Below are 23,866 nucleotides of genomic sequence, written 5' to 3' on the forward strand. Positions count from 1 at the left end.
AGCATGGAATGACTTTTGCAATTCCTCAGTCGTCATCCTGCAGCTTTCAACCAGTGGGGAAAAATATTGGCTTATTTGTTATGCTAATAACAAGTACATGGGGGGAAAAAATCAAGGAAATGTCCCAGTACCATCAGTCCAGCTGTGATCTCCAGAGTTCCTGGGTTCCCATTGCCTTGTGCAGACACTACTGATTGGCATTGCCAAATGTCAAATTGCCACATGGCACAGTGCAGTTCTGGCTTCAGCAGCTTGGGTGCCTGCTCTTGAGGCTTCAGCTGGCACGTTGTTCTTCAAGTAGCAGAGTCATGAAGTTGTGCCTCTGGCTGCCTCTTGGTCTGAAGCTGCAAAGTCCATGCTGTACTTCTCAGCTCCCTACTATCACCTGATCTCACAGCAAAAAGGCAAAAGGAATGGGAAAAAGGCAAAAGGCCTTGAATTCAGTTCTATATTACGAGAACAGCAGGAAGAAGCATGTACCCTAGAGGTACAAACCTCTTAACGTGGTAGAAGAACGGAAAACCATGGCAGCTGCTACTGTGGTGGCAGTAGAATGGTGAAGATTCCAAATTGGTTGGGTATTTTGCAGAATACGGTATGTTTCTAAGGATTACTAGCGAGAGCTAATTGTTGGAATAAAACTTGAATATATATAAAAACTTCAGCCTGTAGTTTAAAACATCAAATTTGTATCTATCAGTTTCTGGCCGTTATTGATGACTGTCTGGGTTTCAAGGTTAGACACACAGCTACTTCTTCACAACATCAGCTCGAATCCTCAGCTTTGTTCTGTGATTAGACATAAATTGCAATGTGGGTGCTGCATTTGTACTTACTGCCTCCAGAATGATTTGGCCATATTTATTTGGTTGTTGCAAATGTCACCGTCTTCTGGCTTAATAACTAACTGAAGGACATTGTGATGCTTTTAAGTAGATAGTGGAGTTGAGTCTCTCTGTCCTTGGAGAGAGAGGAAAAAAAAAAACAAAACATTCTGCTAAGCCAATTCTTTCCATTTTATTTCTTTGGTACTCGCAGAATCAGAAAAGAGCTCTGGAAGTCACCTGTCCAAAGCTGTTTTTCAGAGCAGGCATTGTCAAAGTCAGCTCAGGTTTATCAGGGAGCCTAGTTAAATTTTGGTTTTGCAAGGGTGGAGGTTCCCCTGTATTTCTGGGGCTGAGTTGCAGTGTTTGTCATGCTCCTGAACACGTTGTTCCCTTGTGCTCAGCTGGAATTTCCCTTGCTGTGACTTGTGACCATTGCTTCCTGAGCATTCACCGCATGCTTCTGAGAAGTGTCTGTCCCTGCCTGCTCCGGGTTCCTTTGGATAGCGGAAGACTATTGGGGTCCGCTCTGACCCTTCACTTTCTTTTCTTCTGCAGTTCCCAGTTCCCTTAGCTTTTCCTTGCAGGTCGTGTGCCTTTGTAGCTTTGGTGGCCCTCCTCCACTCTCTGCCCAGTTTATTAGGGTTGCTCTTGTACTGGGAGATCCAACCGGACACAGTACCCCAAGTGTGGCCTCACAAGGGCCAGGTAAGGGGAATAATCACTTGTCTTGACCCTCTGTTTGCATTCAAAATGATGCAGCCAAATCGCCATTAGTCTGCATCGCTGCAAGGACACAACAATTCTCCCTTTCTCCAAAGTCAGACTAAGTCAGGAGCATCTGAAGGTAGTGCGTTCCTCTTCAGTGGACAATGATACATCAGATCTCCTAGACAGTTGACCACTGAGTCTTACAGGACATACAGCATTTTCATCCGCAGATCAGTTTTGAAGCTGATTTGAAGAGCCTCAGAGATGCTTGGTTCCCTGCACGTACATAATGTGATTTTTCTGTGTTTTTTGTCTGGTGCGGGATATCTGAAACCTGTCACTTCTGGGCCTGACATTGATAGGCGTGTTTGATTTCAGACGTGAAGTGGTAAATTGCTCTCATATTAAAGGAGTTGTTGGAACTTTTGAATTTATGACCACAATACATTAAAAAAAGATACTGAGCTTTTTAGATGTTTTAGAAGTCTTTTTTTTTTTTTCTCCACATCATAGACAAACCAGTTCTTGCTTCAGCTGCACACTTCAGTAATAAATGTCAACAACAGGCAACGTTTTCATAACATTAAGCATAAGCTTTTTTTTTTTTCCTATGGGGCATTTTCTGTGTAACAAAACACATGAGAGCTGCTTTCTTTCTGGTTGCTGGGAGGTTGCCTATGAGAGCCCTGATTTGTGCAGATCTGGCACCGCGGCTCAGCCTGCTGTGGGCTAACGTTTATAAGCAGCGAGATGAAAGGGAAGCACGTATTCCTGGCACCAGTAGGTCAGTTTGGCAGAGGTAAGCTGCCTAAGTGCTTGAACACGTTGACTTGTAGAAATTGCTTTCTGGCTTGGAAAGGAAGGGTCTATGAGTGATGCAGAACTAGCGCACACACGTTTGTAATGGAACTGGTGTTTGATCAATGCTTCTTACCTGTCAGAAAATGTGCAGAGTTGCATTCATAAATGCTTACTCACATCCTACATCCTTAAAAATAAGAGAAAGAAGAATGGCTGGATTGTGATAGTTGGACGCCAGACAAGGGACTTCAGTGGTTGGTAATTGCAATTTTTGTGGCTGGAAACAACCAAACTCTGCAAGAATGTAATTAGCATTGCAAACAGAATATGTGTAAATTTATAGCAGCTTCTCCGTGTTGGTATATATATTTCTTGTTTATTTGATTCTCAGTCCTGTGTTATTCCAGGATTTATCTCCTCACTGCTTGATGGTACTTTACCTGATGAGATTATATATCCCTGGAGAGTGAAAGACAAACCGAATTATATTTGAGCCAAACAAAACAGAGTTTTCTCCTATCAACGGATAAAGAAAGCGACAGACTTGCTCTGTTTATTTCTTTTTCTTCCCTCCCTCCCTCCAAATAATTATAATAATAAAATAATTAAAAACCAGCTTATTGATTGCATTGATTAAGCAGAACCCTTAAGTGTGCTGAGGATGGTAGATTTAAACTGTCTGCACCAATGTAACTGGAATTGGTATCTGCCAGTGTTTCCACTATGTGTCTTCTCATCTCTTAATTAGGGATTTACAGTTTATTGGATAAGAGATATTTGAAGACAAGGCACAATTTATAGCCTCTCTTAACTGAGGGGCATAAGCTTTTTACCATGTCAGATGTCACTTGTCATTCCAGTAAATGTTTGTAGTTTATGAAGTAGGGCTACTTCAGATTGCATTACTTCCGAAACTTATACACCATAAAGCTTGCTTGTTGTTCATGTACTGTTGAAAAAGGGCAGCTGTCCATCTCTTCAGAGTAGCTGTAACCAAGAGAAAAATAAACTATACGATTCACATGTGGTTTTTGAACAGTTTGAGACTTGGTGACAGTGTTTAGCTTTGGTTTTGTTCAGTGCTGAAGATTATCATCATTGACTGACCTTTGATGGTCTTCAGCAGACTGCTGTGAGCCACACATGTTGTGCTTACGTGCAAGTAAAGTGCTAGCTCTCTTCTTCAGGTATGTGTTCGAAGAAGCTTTCCTCAGTAGTTCAGAAGGAGAGAAAAAAGGGTGAGTGGCAGACATTAAAAAACTGGCAAGAGTTGCAGGCTGCAAGATCCATGTTTACTCTAGTCCTGTAGGTGTTAAAGCCAGCCATAATCTGTAGCCTTATTTGACAAGAAAACTTGCACTTTGGGCAGTAGGCATTAGATACGCGAAGCATGCTTTTGAGCTTTGGTCCATTTATAAGCATGCAGCATTTTTCTGCTGGTACCTCATCCCTATTTAAGGGTAAGTTGATCAGTGAGGTGCAAAGAATGAGGAAAACTATCTCATTTTCTTTTCTTTTCATGTTTGGAGAAACTAGATCAACAATCACATAATGTAATTCAGGTGATACCTTGTGGTAAACTGCTTTTATTTTTATTCTTAACAGTACATTCTTTCGGGCTCTGATGACTTCAATTTGTATATGTGGAGGATTCCTCCAGATCCAGAAGCAGGTAAGTTCTGTTGTTTTGGAATTTGGGGGTTTAGGGTGGAGAATGCCTGACAAATACTAATCTGTTTTTGAAAAATTGCTGTTTTCACTCAGCCACTGAATCCAGAATTGTTCTGATGAAAGCTGGATGGGAAGAGTTTACAGACACATAGTGCAGTCTCTGGGTAGCAATGGACAATGCTATTTGAATCTGTGATCATAGTGGGTTTCTTTGTATTTCTTTTCTCTTATAATGATCATTTAAATCATCTGGATGAACTGACAGAGAGAGCTGTGGCTGGAGGCAGGGTCTGCCTTTCCTCCTTCGCTTGGTAGACAAGAGTCTACCAATTCTGCTGCTTCTAAGCTGATCTGAGCTCACTGAAGTACTCAGATCTGTTACTAAGAAACTTCATCCCATAACGAAGCTTGCAGCATAAATGATTCTGGCCAGTTTTATACAGTGCCACCCTCCTCTTCTTTTCATCCTACCCCAAAACCCTCCCACTGAATTCTGACACGGAGCAGGTATGCTCTTGGACGTTCTGGTGGAGGAGCACTAGCTGGTGGAAACAATGACCATTTATGACTATTTTGACCTTTCCCCAAGCTGGGGCAGACACAGTAAGCAAGTAGCAGCAGTAACCCAAATCTGCATAGAACAGGAGTTGGGGGTGTTAAAGAAAAGCAGCAGAGTGGGATATAACAATGGTGTTCCAAATGCTATACAGTTGGTCGGTGCCTAATTTGGTACTGTCTGTTATTGTGTAGGATCTGACAATGCGACACCATCCATTACTATCTCTAGGCCTTATAACATCAGCATCTCTCTTCTGTGGAAACAATTCAAAATGCCTTTTCAGAGTGGTGCTGAATCTTTGTTGAAAGACTTAAGACTCCAGGAAAATCCACTACCGTTTTGGTTTTTAATGGCTCTCACAGTTTAAACTCCACATTGTAGTGGTATTAAGCACAACCAAGAGTTCTTTCATGGTCTCAGGTGCTCTAGCAATAGTGTGAGAAAATTACAGTCTGCTTTGGAGGTGAAGTGAAAAGATTTTGTTTTGCTTTGAAAGGCCATTAATCACCACGGTGTAATCCACAGCTAAGAGGATGACTAACCTCTAAAAGGGTTGTTTAATGCCAGAATTTTGAGGAAAATGTCCTTCTAATCTTGGATTGGGTATTTAATGAACATTTAGTGTTGCAGTCCAGAAGTCCTGAAGATGGCCCTATTAAAAATATCAGTACCTCAGCCTTCTGCCCTTTTCTTGAAGGGTTTATAGAGACTTCCATCTGCTCAGCTTTCCACTTGTATGATTTCCTTCTTCATTTGTTATTATTTTATTACTAAATATGGAATTTCTTTCTATCTAAAGCAAAAGTTACATACATTTACATTAGTTACTTATCTGTATATTTTCTTGTGCACTGTAGTAACATATACAAAATGTAATTCTATACTTATCCTCACTGCATTTATAAATTCTGGGTTTGGGTTCTTGTATTTGGCTGTGATGCTTTTGAAAACTCTTTTTTTCCAGACAGCTACAGCTGAAAAACCTTGTATCTGGAACTTGTGCACAAGGACTGATAGCTGGAATTGTCACAAAAACCTGTCTTATGTGTTTCAGTCAGCTTTTTTGTTTCTGCTTCTTGTAACTTGAGGAAGGGTGTCAGTAAACTTGCAACATTTCAGTTACAAAATTAATTACTTAACATCAATTGCCATCAGTAATTGCTTAATAGCATCTGAAGATCCTGTAGTAGGAACCTGTCTGTCTTAGAGAACTGCTCATGAGACTTACTGAAGGAGTTTTAAAAAGCTCATGAGTATTGCTTTGATAAACCTAGAAATTTGGTTTCTGTGGCAAATCTCATCAGCCATCCAAGTCACTTGTGATAGTCTTAGGGAAGTTCTTCTATTCTTCATTCAGCCCTTGAAGGGTTGGGCCTTTTTTGAATGTGATGAAACATCCTTTTTTTTAAATCTGGTCCTGTGGCTCATGATAATTCAACTGGAGAGTTTGATCTGCCTCCTTCTTGGAGAAGTCTTGCTGTAGGGTATGGAGGCATTAGAAACCTTCTGCTTCAGTGGAAAACTCCTTATTCTCATGTCTTAGCTTAAAATAGGAATGTCTTTGGGTCTGTAATCTGAGGGGGTGGGATGTGTTTTTTTCATTTAAATGTTGTACAAACTAGACAGGATGATGTAATGTCCTGTACTGTTGGTTGATATTTTAAATAAAAATATCACCCTGACCGATATCTATCTTTCCAGTTGAATTCAGACATTGTGTTGCTATAAATATTTACGGTACAACTCCCTTAAATTATATCAGCTATTAATATAAATAACGTAAATAGCAACTTATTTGCAAAAAGAAACCTTTTTATAGAGCTGTGTGCTTAGGGACAGCTCTGAAACAGATTGTTTTGGTTACATCCAGGTATAGCAAACATTAGCTAACTCATGGTTAGCAATATTACTACACAAAAGATGAAGAAGACTAGAATAGAATACATCAGTCAGACAACTGCAAACTTATTTCATTGTGGAGGAATGCAGTTACCTGTGTTGGTATTTTGCCAGGAAGATGGAACAGATTCTGCTGGTTTTATGGCAAATAATTATAGTTTAGAGGTGTCTTCCCAGTCGGTTGCATTGCGTCATTCCCCCTCAGCTGGAGATTCCTCCTGTGGTTTTGTTCAGATGAATTTTTAAGGCAAGTTTTATTTGGGAGCTGGGGAAGAGCAAAGGATACTCCCCAAGCTGCTTAGGGAGCTATTCTGCTGAAGAGCCTTACTGTCTTCCTCCACAACTTTAGATTGTTCTAAATAAGCCAGGACTTCCAATGCCAAAAAGGAGTTTCTTTTTTTACCGCCTTTTTGTCCTTTCTTGAAGATGGAATAGCTTGTTGATAATTCGGCTTTTTCTTCCATCTGAGTTCTACCCAGCTTTCCCCTCTTGCCAATCGTGTGGTAAATTTGTTAGCCAACTTCCTCTTTAAAGCACGTATTCCAGTTTTCTTCAGAGGCAGAGGTTCTAGCACAACAAATACATTGATCTGGTAGAAGAAAAGCAGTCCTGAGTTTCCATGGCATTTATTTGACTTGAAGGCAAGCTAGAAGTGAGAGCAGACATCGGCCCTAAGTGACCTGCCCAGCAAGCCTGTTAAACAGCATAAGCACTTCAGGCAGTATTTAAACCTAACTTCCATAAATACAGCCTCTTAGTAAAGAATCCCCGTTCAAGACAGAACCTGACATGTCTTGCGGAGTAATAGAGGGCTTAGTAGGAATTTACATTCCTCACCCACTACTCTGAATCATCTCTGCAACTCAGAGCTTGTCTCTCTTGCTTTTGAAATACTGCTCGAAGATGCTGTGTGAGGGACATGGTATTTGTGATAGAGAAGGCAGTTGGCGATCCTTCAGTTTGCATTGTCGGGCTCTTACCAGAGAAAGAAAAATTTGACTGAAGTCCGAAAAACTTGACTAAATCAGAACAGCAAACTGTTTCAAAACCTCTTCTTAATTCTGTCTTTAGCTGCTAGCAAGAAAGGGCCCATCATTGTGGTCCAGTTACTAAACTAATTGCATCAATTTTGAGCAGAACTGATGCAATTTTTTCTTCCTTTTTTTTCTTTGGTCACTGTAAATGCAGACGGCTCCTTAGGCTTGAATTCCTCAACAGATCTTTTCATATTGGAGACAGCTTTCCCCAGAAGCACTTAGCAGTCCAGGAATGCTACACGAGACTCCCCTGATGCCTCCTGTCTTACCAAACCCTCTCTTACCTGGCAGGGAAGGGAGAGGTTCTTGACCAGCCCTTGCTGTTCTCACTATCAAAGATGCTGTTCTTTGACATGACCAAAGTCAGCCTTGCCTGTGCTGCAAGGAAACGGTGAGTTTGCTCTGGCTGCTGCCACAGCTGGACTCAGATTCTTGATCCCACTAGAAGGGATGGTGCAGGCACCTGTGCTCTCTGGGCAGTAGTATTGGTGTTTAATCTAGCTTCTCTATAGACACTTCTCTGAGGAGCAAAGCTATCTGCTGGCATGCATTGGACAAAGCAAATGCAGGTGAGTAAGTGATCAGACGGACATCGAAAGGGGTCTGAACATAATTTGCTGCCCTGACAGCAGAAGCCCTGTACTCTGTGAATGTTTATTTGCCCGACTGGTGGAAGAACATGAAGCAACCTCAGAGTTCTACAACATTGAGCAGTGTTGGTGCTTGCATAGCCTCTCTCTTCCGTGAGCATTTCATGACCTCATAGGATTCAAATTCAGGGCTGTGGCTTATGGACTAAATGAGTCCTGTATTATTATTATTATTAATGAAAACTAAATTATTTTTAAGTTAGCTTTCTTTGTAGTGCCAAGTACTAGAGTGAAACGCTGTGCTGTGGCACACTGGCAGCAGCTGCAGATATCTGGTTCTTCTCAGGAGCTTTCAACACTTTGAGTAATTTGCAAGGCTTGTATGAAGTTATGCGTTAGTTTATGGAGCGTCTTTCTACCTTATATGAACAACCAGTGGGACTTCTTTCCAGTGTCCTAGATAGAAAGGACTTCTTTTTAATGAGGTCATTTAATTCCTTTGTTACAGAGACCGTGGAGATTGTTCCTTATCCCAGGAAGTTCTCCAGTACTTTGACTTCTTTTTAAATATTTGGAACAATGCAGCTTCTTTTACTTCAGAGACTCTTCCATGTTCTTACAGGATTTCTGCACTAGGGCACTCTTTTGAATAAGCACTTCCATTTTTTCCTTATTCTGCAGATAATTTCTTCAATTGTTTGCTTTAAATACTGCTATGTGTTACGGAACTTCTCCATGGGAGGATTGCTGTCCAAGTGGCTCGCTCTCACTTACCATGTTTTCCAGTGTTTATTTGGTTTTTAATATGGTGGTGTGTACCATCAAACATGTTCTCTATATATGAAATGCTAGATTATTTGCATAAATATGAAAATATGCATAATTAATACTTCATTGGCATAATATTTTAAATGCATAATAATAAAGCAAGCAAAAATGTACTCCCTTTGACAACTCAGTAGACATCTACTGCAAGGCATCATACTGTTGTTTCCTTCAGTCTGTATTAAACCTATAGGTACGCCATGTTACCATGGTATTCTTGTCAAGTGTATGTAGAGGAAATCACTTTTAAAAGTGTATATTTAAAATGTGCACTTTAGATTTAAGCTCTAACAAGTTGTTTGTGGCAGCTGGACAAATATCATTGTAGGATATATTTAGAGAATTTTTTGAGACTTTGAATTGCTCCTCTTTGGTACACCTATTTGCAGGGTATACAAAAAGAAGGATTTTCTTGACATTTCCCTTTGTGTATCAAATAAAAGCAGACCAGCACAGCCAGAACACTAAATCACTAGTCAGAACTGTCTGTAAGCATAGCAATTTTTGGAAGGCTTTGCAAAACCAGCTAGTATATCTCCATCCCCTCCTCCAGTGGGTTAGAAAGTTAAAAACCTTCTAAAATCTGAATAATCAGCCTGTGAAAACTTTTAAAAGTTTTTTTTTCTTTAATAGCACCAACATGTATGTGAGCTAAATCCATGACATTTGTATAAATACTGTGTGTACAAGTGTGGTAACTATCCAAGAATATGAAAGCTGTCATGCTAAACCAGTTGCAAGACCTGTGCATGCCACTAAATTTGAAAGCAACACCCCCTTCCCAAAAAAAAAAAGCCAACTTCAAAAGCAAAATTTTAAGTTTTGTTGTGATAACAGAAGCAAAACAATGGAAATAGAAATACCAGTTTAAGTGAAGACAGCAAAAAGAAAAATAAATAGAAATCATTACGTATTAAAATGGAAGATGGCATCAGGAATTTGAGCGCTTGGTAGCCAACCTCAACTTAATGCAGAGATTATTTTTATTTTTTTGGCAGCAGACGTGAGCAAACTCGGCTCACACTGTGCGATGGCTAGAAGCTGTACAGCTGCAGCTGAGCCTCTGCTGAGCCTGGACTGTTGAGGCCTGCTGAGAGACCAGGGGGATTCCAGACAAGTCTGGACACAAGCATGTCTGCCACATAGATACTCATGTAATATGATAGCGGCTTTGCTGGACGACTGTGAAGTGGAGAGGATAAGGATGAGAAGGATAAAGATGGAGAAGAAGGCTCTGCATTAAGCGTTGGTTTAGAGACATCACCGAAGCACATAGGAGTTGATAGACTAAAACTGCATCAGGCGAGGGAGTTCTCCAAAACCAAGGGCCTGGGGCAGTCTCTTACATTTGACACAAAGATTATCAGGACACTGCTGGAGTCAGTACTTTTCATTTTAAATTATTAAAACCTTTCATGCTACTGGAAAAAGCTGTCTGCTAAACTGTGGTTCCACTAATCACAAAGCTCTTGGGGACTTTTCCTGTAATTGGCAGTTAGTTGTTTTAAGGGGCTTTGTAGGGAAGTTCACTCCAGTGCATGTTTGAGTGTTGTGCTTCCTCTTTACTATTAACAGTGTGAAAGGACCTATTAGAGCAAGTCCAGAGGAAGGCCACGAGGATGATCAGAAGGCTGGAACAACATCTCTCCCATGAAAACAGGCCAAGGGAGTGGGGGTTGTTCAGCCTGGAGAAGAGAAGGCTCAGGGGAGACCTAATAGCGGTCTGACAGTACCTAAGGGCAACCTACAGGAAAGCTTGAGAGGGATTCCTTGTCAGGGACTGTCATGACAGGACAAAGAGTAATGGCTTTAAACTAAAAGAAAATAGATTTAGATTAAGTTTTAGGAAATTCCTTACTCAGAGGGTGGTGAGGCGCTGGAACAGGTTGCCCAGAGAAGCTGTGGATGCCCCATCCTTGGAAGTGTTCAAGGCCAGGCTGGATGGGGCTTTGGGCAGCCTGGTCTAGTGGGAAGTTTCCCTGTGCATGGCAAGGGGGGTGCAATTATATGATCATTAATGTCTCTTCCAACCCAAAGCCCCTATGATTCTGTGATTTTTAATTCAGAGAACTTCACTGTTAAAGCAGAAGGCTTTGGAGTTTCTTCACACTTTCTGAATTTGAGTATGGCCATGGGAGAGCTGTGTTCTAGACATGGCATGCCGTGTACTTTTCATCCAGTGCTCTTAGTAAATTTATAAGCATTTGAAGTTTCAGAAGACAGTTGTGACATTAAATAACTGTTATAGCTGTTCTACTAGGAAAGTAATGGTGGGTAAATTCATACCGCTTATGGTCCCAGAAGAGGCCAGTGACTAGCTTCGAAATGCAGCCCATTATAATTCCCTATTTGCTTATTGTTTCTCTAACTTCAAATTATTTTGTAAGTGTTTCATTAGGTATATTTCTTGCTTTCTATGGAATTCAGGCAGCTAGAGTCCACTGATAGTTAAAACTTGTTTTCGCCATTACTTACAGACTTGGAAATGTTTCCTAAGCAAATTGTCTCTTCACTACTGAGGCCCTCTTTCCTGGAACGTTTATCTGCTAGGTCAAGATAAATGTGTTAAGAACTGGACTTGATGTAACCATCTACAGTTGGCTTGATAGATGCAAGGGGATTGACAAGTGTGATTTGGCTGGAAGGAATGCTGTGGGAGTAGGGCAACTTGCCATCAGCCACAAATGTGGTCGTGAATGTCTAACCAGGGCGAGCAGAATGAAAGGGTGTGAGGAACCTCAAAAGGAAACGAAAATCAGAAGAGCCCAATCTGACATTTAATGAACTTGCTCTCAAATCAGTTATTAAGTAGTCAATTTTGCTTACCCTGGTGAAATCTTGCTGGAATGGCTGAAGGCCAAACTTGTCCTTATGGAACCTCTGCAGAAAATACAGGTGTGCTCGGATAAGAGTACTCAGGTAAGAGAACTATTCCAGGTAGCTCAGTCTCAGAGTAGTTCTAGTGAATGTATCTTGAAGTTAATTGGAATGATCTCACTTTCAAATTCATTGAATTTCAAATGTCTTCACTCTATAGACAGTCTTTAAAATTCTTTTTTTATATTTTCTTTCTTTTGCTCGCCATCTCTCTTCCCTTCTCAGGCATGTTATCTTTCTATTCCAAAGTGCCTGCAAAAATTGATCTGTGCAAATAGAACACTTCATAGAAGCTGCAAAGGTCTGTTTGCAGATAGGTTTGAGATTTTTAGGGGGTTGTATAACTCTTCATTTCTGAATCATCATCATTGAGTGTACACATCAGCCTGGTCTTTAGACTGTAGTTGAGTGGAATGGATAGAATACATCTAAGAGGAGAGGGGCTAAACAGAAGCTCGCAAGCTGCAGTTCTTTATCATTTATGTGACCTAACAAATGGAAGGTGATAGAGGAATGCCTTTTTTTCCCTCTTTTTATATTTTGACTATTTTGTCTTGCTACCCTTTGATGCTAATGCAAGCTTTTATTCTGGAAGTGTGTACTGTGGAGAACTCTGACTGCAGAAGACAGATGGTTTAACATTGGGTTTAGAGCTCAAACCAGCAGCCATTTCAGAAGAGAGCTCCTCTTGAGGACAAAGAAGGATAGCAAACACTTGCAGCAAGAAGAAGCAATTATGTTAAAACTTTACATATGCATATCAGTTTACATACACATAAAGTTTACTTGTTCAGTGTTAAGATGACTATAAGTAGCACATAAGCTATTGAAGTGATTTTAACCTTCTATAAGGTGTGCTTATGACCTTTCAAGTTGTAAGTAGCAAGATTGTTTTCCTCTGAAGTGGTTTTCAGTTTTTACCTCTCATCTTCTAAAAGTCTTGGTTTCTTTCACTTTCACTGTTAATCGTAGTGTGTTGATTGACTCTTGTTTATTCAGATACGAAGGTATGCTTTCTAATAAGTTAATCATTTTATTTACTTTAATACTACATAATTTGTGGATATATATTAAAAAAAATACTGTGTGACAGTTTCTTGCTTTGGTGTATGGACTTAGTAAGAGTCAATAACTCAGCTTCTGTTTTGAGTTTTACAATTACTACAAAAGTATTCTGCTTTAGTTAATTCTCTCCCTTGTAGAAGAGAATGCTATAACTTACTAGTCAGATTTGTTATTTCAGGGCCCTCTTTAAGCTTGATTCACAGAAATATGAGTTGTTATAGATCCTGGTCTAGAGAAGACTGTACTAAGTCTAGCTGTACTATAGTGACGCAGGTTAGTAGCCCTGAAGGTTTCCTATCCATCTGACTAGAGTTAATTGTGACAACGATGAATTGCTGATTTTTTTAAAAATACAGCTAATAGGAAGTCAACTCCTTTATTAGTCTCTGCTTCGCATTCACAGACTGAGTAGTGTCATGCCTTAGGCACTATGGTTTCACTGGTGATTTCATAAAATATGTATGTTGCTCTTATTCACATACTTGTCCTATTGGGTCAAAAACCTTCTTTGTTTGTTTAGATAGTTGAACTAAAGCTAGCTTCCAAGTCATAATTTGCAGGAAGGATGCTTTTCATCAAACTTGCAGCTTTTCATAGGGGCATTACTCATAAATTTGGAATTCTGCAGCCAACACAGGCCTTAAGTATTGCAGAAAAAAGCTGGAGCACATTGTCAAATATAATACGACTTTAAATTATTATGAATGAAAGCAATATGGAAACTTAATTATTCATTTCAGTTGTCCTTGTTTTTCCTCTAGGTGGCATTGGCAGGGTTGTCAATGGTGCTTTTATGGTATTGAAAGGTCATCGGTCAATTGTAAACCAAGTCCGGTTTAATCCTCACACTTACATGATCTGTTCATCTGGCGTCGAAAAGATTATAAAGGTAAGATCAATTATCAGAAAGTGTGTTCTTTCAGTAATTCAGAAAGGAGTGCTTTGTTTTGCTCAAATTCTTCTCATCATTCATACCCCACGCCCATCCAGTCTTCCCATTATCTTCTTTTCTAAGGTGGTATGTCTCGTTAACTGGCTAAACTGATGCAATTGGCATTTTAACTTAAAACTCCATTTCAGTTTTAAAGGTTTTAGAGATAAGCAATGAGATTGTGATTTCATGTTGTTGTTTTTGTTTTACCTTGAGAAAGGATATATTTTTCCCCACTTTAATTCTGTATGTTGCTGAAGTACCATACAAACCTAGGAGAGTTTGGTAACAGCCATAATATGTGATCTCCTAAGACTTCAGTGAAAAATTTAGCAAATTCTCTCTGAATGGTACAGTTGAGCCATAGCATAGCCTGACCTAGCTGAACTTGGGCCAAATACTGCTTCAGGGTCCCTTTTATAATTTCTGTACACACCTCTGGGTTAGATCAATTCAGCATCCCTTTCTGTGGCTTTCTTCTGAATCATGCAACAATTTTTACAATTTTTTAGAAAGTTTGTGTCTTGTTACGTGGAATGTAAAGAGATGGCGATCTCTGTTATGCTCTGGTATTTTTTTGCTTAAAGAAAGACAGCTGATATTGTGGGACCAAGGCAGAAACTTTTTTTTTTTTTTGCCATTTTTAATAACAGAGGTTGAGAGTGGAGAGATGGGATTATGCTATGCTAATGCACTTTGCATTCTGCTGCTATAGAAATTTTGATATTATTTATGTCTGCCAACAAGAGGAGGAAAACAGATTTTATTTTTATTAATTTTTAACTAGGATAATAAGAACTAATGCTGCTTCTACACTTTTGTTGAATGACTTCATAAAGGTCTTAGCTGCATGTGGCTATAAATCAGGTCATTTATTTCTGTGAGGAGTAAATAAATTCTTTAGTAAACTACAAGTTGACTGAAAGAACTTGCCCTGGTAAGGGTCTGCACACTATGGACCAGAACTGGACAAAATAGTGGGACCACAGCCCAGTATCCAGCTGCATCACTTGCTTTATGGCTATCAACCTTTGGTATCTGGTCCTAGTTCAACTTCTCTTCTGTCTTCTACTGGTACTTTAGTTTGTTTTTCTACGTTTTACTTCATCTGTGTCCTTTGGATAGGTTTGTATGCAAATATCTTGATCACAAATCCGTCCGTTCACAGGCTTTGAACAAAAGAGCATTGAACAGTCTTAGCACCTCACTGATTTTTTCAATTTCCACGCAGCCAGTCTGCTGCTGTTTAAAAGCAGTTTAGCGAGAGCAATCCATTTGCTTTGGGAATTTGATTCACACAGTCTCAAGCCTCCCTTTTGGACTTCAGATCTGCTGACCCTTCACCCTATGAATCCTTCCTGTGTGAGTGTGCTTAGACTATTGGATTAGCATTGGTATAAACATCCCCTGTGTTGCTTTTGTGTACTTCTGCTAGGGTTTTTCTGTTTTGTTTTGTTGGTTTTTTTTTTGCCTAGTGATTAAAAGGTTAGTTTGATTAAGGTTCCAGTCACAGGTTGTGTAACTCTTTGAAAGACATCTCTGCTTGAATGTTTCCTTAAAAGAGAACCACCCGTGGTGTCACAGAATGTGCCGTGCATCTTGTGTAGCTGCTTTGAGCAGCTCAAGTCCCCAAACACTGCAAGCCAGATAAAAATCCAGGGAAAGGTGTAGGAAGTTTTAGAGTGCCTGAAGTTTTTATGCTTTTGTTGTATGCTGTTTTGGCTCAGCTTGTAAAGCACGTTGTTTGGTGCTCGGATTGTTTTAAGGTTCATGTCTTGTTCGTTCTGCATGGCTTTACTGTTTGAAGGCACAGTCTGAGTAAACAACAGTTTTGCAGGTGACCATATGGTGGTTTTCTTCTTCATTGCAGCTACTTCTGAGGACAGGCTGGACACTAGTAACAGCCACTAGCAGTAGGGCAAAACAGGAGAAACAATACCAGCAGTTCTGAGACTCTTGGGTCCGCCTGGTGCAAAGATGCAAGAGCAGCCTGAGGAGAGAGACCTTGCAGGGGCAGGGAAAAACGTGGCTGGATTGAGGAGTGAGGGAGCAAGGAAGAGAACATCCATGTGGGGAAACAGGAGTAAAGGTGGTGGTGGCTGGCAGGAAGGTGAGGGAAGTGGCAGATTGAACACCTGAGAGAGAAAGACAACTTGCAAACCAGTGGAAGAGGGCTGTTTACTGCATTAAAAGCAGCCGAGTCCTTCCCTTGTATGGCTGTCTTTCTCCCACGCAAATGCTTGAAGCGCTTGCCTGGAGATGTTGAGATGACAAGAGGAAGAGCCATAAATAAAAACCGTTGCTAGTATTTTATTTTTTTAGTCATCTGTTTAAGAAGTATCTGTTCTTCCACAGTCCTTCAGGTATCTTTTAAAAATCTCTCTGGAATTAAGTCATGGGAGATAACTTCATGAAGTTCGTCTGCTGTTCCATTCCCTCAATTGTAGAAACTGTGATGAATTAAAATGTGGATGCAAGTAGTCGGTTTGTCTGAGCCCTTATTTTTCAGACTAGCTGGCCTAATTTTAGTTCTTGCAGAAGTGAGGAACTGATAGCACCAGCATCAAGGCGTGATACAGACAAGCCATTCAATAATGCCATGTGCTCCTGCCAACACACTTGCTATTTTAATGCTGATTGCAAATGAGATACAAATTCATCTCAGGCCTAGCCCTGCTGCAACGAATAACATTTGCGAGAATGATTTTGACCTTTTCGGTTATCATATTTTGCTTTATTTAATTTTGTAGTAAGGCGGCACCTGCAGGAATTTAATTCAATAATTCAGTATTTTAGGGTTTGCCCCCTACTAGGAATGGGGATACAGTGGTTAAGCTGAAGTGTGTATATGTATGTATTAATATTCAAGTGAGGAGGCTTTAGAAACCTAAAATGGTAGTCAGCAAGCTGATTAATAAAGGATGCTTGAAGCCTTGACTCCGAGTATGTATGCTGGATCCAAACAAATTGTTCATTGCTCTGCATTTTGAAAACCTGAACCTCAGAAACATAGCATGGGAAAGCACAGCTGCCAAATAGAAGTGTCATTTTGCTTGAAAGCATTTGCCACTATGGCTAAGCAACATAAAATAGGAAAAAAATACTACTTTTTCCTCAGTTAAGTATAAGAGGTTGGGATGTGCTGGCAGGAACATGAGTTGCACTACAGGAGAAATAAACAAGGCTTTCCCTCCCTCTAACGTGTGGGGCTTAGAGGAGGGCCACGGAGAATCATGCAGTTAGAAGACAGCTCCAGAAAAGCTAAAATGGATAAAGTGTGTAAGGATTTTTAGAAAAAAAATACTATTTTGTATCGGAAATGGAAAACTGCCTGATTTTGAGGGCAACTGTCTATCAGGACAGCAGAGCCTACTGGCCTTGTTGCTATGGTGACAGATGAATGTCATTGTGGCGAGCTGCCTTTGCCTAATGAGATAATCTGATGTAGCTGGCTTTAATTATTCTCATGCTAACGGCATAACCATTTCTCTTTCAAAATTTTGGTGGTTTGCCACCATGGAATACAAGAAATTCAAAGATGCTCGCAGCGGCATCTCTGCTGAAGTAGCGAAGCCGTTTTGTGCTCCCTTTTTCTGTTATTGTTCCTATTTTTATATCTGTACTTGGGGCATCAGTGACTAATATTCAGCTCCTTAATCCTCTGACAAGGAAAGAACTTCTTGATAGATTGTTGCTTCAGTGGGATGAGCTGCCAACTTATTTTCTCCAACTTGCTCACATTCTTCCCTGCCATGGCATCAGTCAGAGGATGAGAGAAACGCAAATGCATGCCATTTGCAAGGAAGCCCATTTCAGATGCCACAGAGAGAGCACTGGACAAATTGCTGTCAATTTAAAAACTTCCCAGTTTTGCTGAGGAAAGAGTCTTTGATTTCTTTCTGGGACTCTGGCAGGCCCTTCTACTCCCTCATTGCAAAATGCATAAAAAGTAGGGACATCAGTCTCCAGTGGCATCTGATCCTGTGCAAACTGTACCAGCAGGCATTCGTGGGGATAAATGCTGAATTCCCCCTGACTTCCCTTTTTTATGTACTCCCTAGTGAGAGTACACAAACCCATCTCAGAAGGGAAAACGCCTCACTATGGACTTTTTAGTTATCTTTTCGATATTTAACACTGATTTACTTTTTCTGATGCTTGTCTATTGAGCAGAAAGATCATGTAGCAATATAAGGATGTGGAATCTCAGTGCTCACTTCTTATACCTTTTTAGATGACTCTTCATCATAAAAAGGACCTTTCCCAGACTGACTTCAGAGCAGACAATCGCTCCTCCACTTATATTGGTTCATGCAGAATCTAAGAGTTTTTTAATTCTTTTGCTTAAAAAAAAAAAAAAGCTCCTGGATTTTGTCATGACTTAACTTGCAATGGTCTTACGTGTCCAAGAATATTTAAAACTTGTTCTCTTCTTAAAAGTAAATATTGTCCAGGCAAAACTGCACCTGAAGGAGATTCAGGAATCCATCTTTGGAACAGAGACAAGAGAAACAGAGGAAATTTGTCATCCCAAGCAGGGGGCAGAAACAGGAAGCCGCTGTGATGAGTAGGCCTTCCCTTCGCAAGCTGGAAGTTTAGGACAATTCTGCATTCAAGATGTAAAAACATGTATGAGATGTTGAACTGGATGGCAAAACATGTTCAGAACAAAAGTTTCATAAAACACGGTGATCAGTCGAATGCCACTAGGTCTGTCTGTTTTGAGGAAGGGGTATGCCAGCCTGCTTGTCCAGGCACACAGCATGAAGCATTTACAGGAAGGTGTGTGCTCCCTGACCACAAAAAGGTGTGATCTACCTGCTGAAATGCTCAAGTCTGGGAGAACCGTAGAATTAAGGTTACCTTTCCATCTTAAATTTGGCTGCACTGAACAAGTAGCTGCAAGATAACTTACTTTCTTATACCTTTAATATCTGAAGAAAAACATAGATAGTACAGTAGTGAAAACCTCTGTAAACACAGAACTACTGGAATTCTTATGGGCTTTTTTTATTGTGCTTGTCATGGTGGTATGAGATTGAATGTGTTAACTTTGCATCCATGAGATGACTGCTGATTATCCCATTTACAGAAGCAAAACACTCTATTTGTGAGTGATTTTGGCTACTTGGAACAAAACTTGTCTAATTTCTATTGGGAAAGGAGTTGGGTGTTTTTGCCGAGGTCTATCCCAAAAGACCAACCTAGAGTAGGTAGCTGGCATAGAAACACATTTTGTGAGTTTATTAGCGTGGTTAAACCAACGCATGACTGAAATCACATATTGTATCAGAACACTGAGGCAGTCTCGTGGATAAGGTACCTACTAGCTCTGTGCCCGGTAAATGCTGTGCACGAGATTAGCAGTGACCTAGAGGAAGGTGGTGGTAGTTGTCCAAATATGTGTTTCAGTTGTGTTGTCCCTGAATCTGAGTAAAACTGAGAAAGGTGAGGAGATCCTTTTGTTACGTTTGCTATGGATTAACAGTTTCTTAAGAATAGAGGTGGATCTTCTTTGGGGCACTTTTTTTTTTTTTTTTTCCCCTTCATAGTAGGAAAACTGAGGAGATAATAGACTGAGAGTACGGTCAAGGCTGCTGATATTGGTGAAATCATTTCATTTTGCAATATTACTACCTCTTCCCACTTCAAAAATAGCTTTCAGTAAAGCTCTTCTCCTTCACCTTTCTCCTCTAACCGAACCTGCTGCTGCATCTTGAGAGGATGTTGGATGCTTTCTTTCCTCCTCAACGGTTCTCTAAAGGGAGTAGTGCAAGACAGCTTCTCACCTCCATGCATTCAGCTCCCTGCCTGCTGATCAGGTGTGACTGACTGTGCAGCTGGATGAAATGTTGCTCTACATCACTGGCACAAGCAACTCTAGTTTCCTGGGAAACAAGTGCCTTCATCCCTCATTAGTGCTAAGACTATACTGTAGGCAACAAACTATTCTTACAGTTAGTGAGTAAGCATCACCTATTACATAAAAATAGAGCCCTGCAATTTGGGAAGAATTATTACACGCTGAAATATTGAAACGGCGGATAATCTGCAGTGTGAGAGCTCTTAGCTTTCTGGATGGGTGAAGAAGATGCAGGAAGAACACGTTTGTGAAGGGGGAAAGAAATCTCTGGAATAATTGTGAGTGTGGGTGTAGGGGGTAAACATGAATAAAAAAATCTGCAACTTGCAGCTGTTATTAGCATGTGCTCTACTGTTCTATTGCAAATGCTTTAGTAGTTTATGAAGTCAAAGCTGTGTGTACTTTATTTTGTTATTTTCTGTTACAGATCTGGAGTCCTTACAAACAGCCTGACTGCACAGGGGATCTAGATGGTCGGATTGAGGATGACTCGCGTTGCCTCTACACTCACGAAGAGTACATCAGCCTCGTGTTGAACAGTGGCAGTGGTTTGTCTCACGATTACGCCAACCAGTCGGTCCAGGAGGACCCGCGGATGATGGCCTTCTTCGACTCCCTGGTGCGCCGGGAGATCGAGGGCTGGAGTTCTGACTCGGACAGCGACCTCAGTGAGAGCACCATCCTGCAGCTCCACGCGGGAGTGAGCGAACGCTCCGCTTACAGCGAGTCGGAGTCCTCGGCCTCTTTGCATCACTCCCCACCGCACGCGGCCGAAGAGTCTGATGAAACTGCCTACAACTTAAGGGCCTTAAGATCAGCGGAATCCCCCTCGGCCAGAGAAGACGTGGCTTCCCGTCAGCAGAGGCTCTCCGCACTGCGAAAATACCAGGATAAACGTCTCCTGGCCCTCTCCAATGAGTCCGATTCTGATGACAACACCTGCGAGGCAGAGCTGGAGACAGACCTGTTCCCACGGCCACGATCCCCGAGTCCCGAGGAGCACGAGTCCAGCAGTTCCAGCAGCAGCAGCAGCACGGAAGACGAAGAGGAACTGAACGAACGGCGCACGTCTATGAGGCAACGCAACGCGCTGAGGCGCCGACAGAAGGTGCAAAAGGAGGAAAGGACTAACACTAACACAGAGAACGTGACCCCTTACATAGGTGAGGATATCTACGATTACCCCCAGATCAAAGTAGATGATCTTTCTTCTTCGCCAGCATCTTCACCGGAAAGGAGTTCAGCCAACAAAGAAGTTCTCAAAGAAAGGACCTCTCCTTGTTCAGACAGTGAATCAGTGGAGAGAAAGATTTACAAAGCCTACAAATGGCTTCACTATTCATACATATCGTATTCGGCTAATAAAGATGGCGAATCCTCCAGAGGAGATGGGGAGAATGATGAAGGGAAACCAGGAACTAGTGGAAGGCACAGTACAGCACACGCGCTAAATAAGGAGGATGCCAGGAACTTGAGCTCAGTGGTTCCTCAAGGTTCCCCAGCTCTTTCTGCTGAAAGCCACAACAAAGAAACTTTAAAGGAGTGTGGTTTGGTAGAAAATTCTAGTAATGGTCAAGCTCATGAATGTGACAATCATCGGCGGGTGGAGAGTCAAGAAAACACATCTGAAGACACTACCAGCGGGGGCATAGAGCATTCCTTTGAGACTAAGAAGCTCAATGGAAAAGCTAACTGCAAAGGGCTAAATAGTTGCACCGAAGAGCCTTGCCTTCAGCCCGCCGGCCTGGTGGAACAGAAAAACAGTCAGAACTGTCAGCCAGCACCAAGCCACCACTCGCTGGTCCCTCCGTTCTCTGGCGTTGCCATCTGTAGCATGTCGGGTCACTGCTCCAGGAACCAGGCTGACGACAGCGAGGAGAGGAGCCTCGACACCTCCTGCGTTAACCACAACAACGGCCACTTGCATCTTCGCCCTTCGTGCTTCAACAACGGACAGAGTTTCGGAGAGCAGGAGACTGTGATTCAAGGACTACAGGTGCGCCCAAATGCTGACAATGGCAACCTTGCGCAGGTGGGTGCGACCTTGCACAAAGACTGCTGCCTGTCTGAAATGGACTCCAACAGCTACAACGTGAGCACAAGAGAGGATCCTGCTGACTTGCATCCCACAGGCAGTGAGAGCACTCCGTCTCTCGGAGGACTGAAAAGACACAGAGCGGAGCTGGAAGATGCAGATTCAGAGAATTCATCCTTAGAAAAGAAGTTAAAAACATGATAAATGCAAATGTCTGTCGTAGTGTGCACTCAAAAAAAAAAAAGGAAAGGAAAAAAAAAGAAAGTATTAAAGGCACATAGAGCTTGGGTCTGAAATGTTGCGTTTGATTCTCCATTCCATTCTTCAGTGGGTCTGTTTTAGATTGCCAATGGTTCATGCTGTATAAAAATCCAACTTACTCCTTAATGAGACTGAGTCTAGTGTACCCATACAAGGTTCTGTTTAAAGTAAATCCTTATTAAGACGGTTGACTGAATTATTCTTGTGTGAACATGTGTCGTTTGTTCAGCCAGCCAACCAGGATGGCTGCTTTAAGTTTTAATTGTTCTTCTTAGAAGGAATTTTTCCATTCTGACACTTATTACGCATTACAGGCTGAAGAATGATTGAATTAGATCACCCTGGTGGTAGCTCGGGGTGTGTTTCTTGTTGAGGAAAATGGGGAATAAACCTTTCTGGCCCCTGTATTCTACTTCAGGAACTAAAGAAATGCAGCCCTTAGGGGAGGATGTTTTCAGAGCTTACTGATACCTTTACAGATGATAGTTCATAAAGCACTCGCTTCTGATACAGTTCAGTGACATTATTTTTATGCCAACAGAAAAGCTATAGGAAATAAGCCTCTTTCCAAAATCAACTTTAGACTGTTCCCATGGTGACATTCAATTTTGTGGGTTTTGTGAAAGAAAGGAACTGAGTAACACGGTGTCATCATTACAGTGCAATGCGATTGTTTGGCAAGAGGCGGCTGTTATGCTGCAGGCCTCGCTCTAACCAAGGGCATCAGAAGTCAGGCATTGAAGCATGCAAGCCTAACGCACAAAGATTCGGTGTTGTTATTATTATTACTCAGAATATGGCTCTGAGGGCTGGGATGTATCCTGACCGTGCCTTCCCCTCCCCTGTGTGCTTGCTTCTGGGAGGCAGTGGGCCAAAGAGGAAGCAGTGGAAGGACGGGTGTTGTAAGCGGTGCCTGTTAGCAGCAGCACTCAGAGAGGTCTGGAAAGTGAGTCAGTGAGCAAAGGGAAAAGGAACCCCCTATAAAGGACCTGACTGTGTTTGTGCCCTGCAGTGCTGACAAGGGAAAGGTGCTGCTTTGACCGTAGTGGTTGTTACAGGCTTTCAAGCTCAGTACTGATAAAGGACTAGCTGAGGTTAAGGAGTAGGGGACTTGCTGCATTGGGCAGGACGCTAGCAGTACAAGGAGTGTCTCAGAGTAATTATCTCACACAGACAGCTACCTGGTACATGGGGAAAGAAGCAAGACACCCTGTTAAAACGTGATGAAAGTAAAGGACAACTTTGGAAGGGATGCTGGGAGGGAAAGGGAAAGGGATGGGAGGAAGGGTAGTCATGAGCTGAAAAACTTTGTGCTACAATTGCTGTGTGCATTATGCTGCTTTCCCACACTTGATCAGCTTTGCTAAGTGAGAACTTGGAGTAAGCATGTGATGCAGTACTGGAGAAGCACGTTAAGGAGGCTGAAAGGGAGAGGGATGTTCTCCAACACCAGTGCAGGTGGCAGTGAGAATGAGCTGATGTATTGCTCCCTTACTGAAAAAATCGTTCTGTCCTGGTCATGTTTTGGACCACTCCAATCACTGTAGGAGTGTCCTACTTGGTTATATAAACACCTTGTTGTAAATGCTGGTTTTTAGCTAAAATCTTTATTTTGCCCTGTCAAATCTTTCAAAAAAAAAAAAAAAAAGATATTTATATTAGAAACATTTTCTCAGCTGTTACACTCACTTCTGCCCTCCTCTGAAGAAAGCCCAGATTGCTGGTGAAAGCATCTCCACTCTCGTATGATACGATAATTTTTCTCACCATTTCTCCAGTGCCTCATGGTCTCACTCTCTGGTTCTTCTGTTTGTTTTCATAAGCTGAACAAAAGCTCTCCAGTTTGGTGTTAATGCTCCTCCCCAAGCCTGGGACATAAAGATTTGCTGTGTTTTCCCAAAGGTAGCCTCCCATGTT

The 23,866-nt window shown here is 41.5% G+C and overlaps 1 protein-coding gene across 1 annotated transcript in view; it reads left to right on the forward strand.

The window, feature by feature from the left end:
* DCAF5 (DDB1 and CUL4 associated factor 5) overlaps positions 1 to 23,178 on the forward strand; it is a 69,855-nt gene extending 46,677 nt beyond the window's left edge. The window contains exons 7-9 of the mRNA XM_082761294.1: positions 3,942 to 4,008; positions 13,621 to 13,748; positions 20,081 to 23,178. Of these exons, the coding sequence (XP_082617420.1) occupies positions 3,942 to 4,008; positions 13,621 to 13,748; positions 20,081 to 21,889 (2,004 nt within the window). The 3' untranslated portion in view covers positions 21,890 to 23,178. The remainder of the gene's footprint in view (positions 1 to 3,941; positions 4,009 to 13,620; positions 13,749 to 20,080) is intronic.
* The last annotated feature ends 688 nt before the right edge of the window (positions 23,179 to 23,866 follow it).

The sequence above is a fragment of the Aythya marila genome (genome assembly GCF_965140915.1).
Source record: "Aythya marila genome assembly, chromosome: 5".
NCBI lineage: Eukaryota > Metazoa > Chordata > Aves > Anseriformes > Anatidae > Aythya > Aythya marila.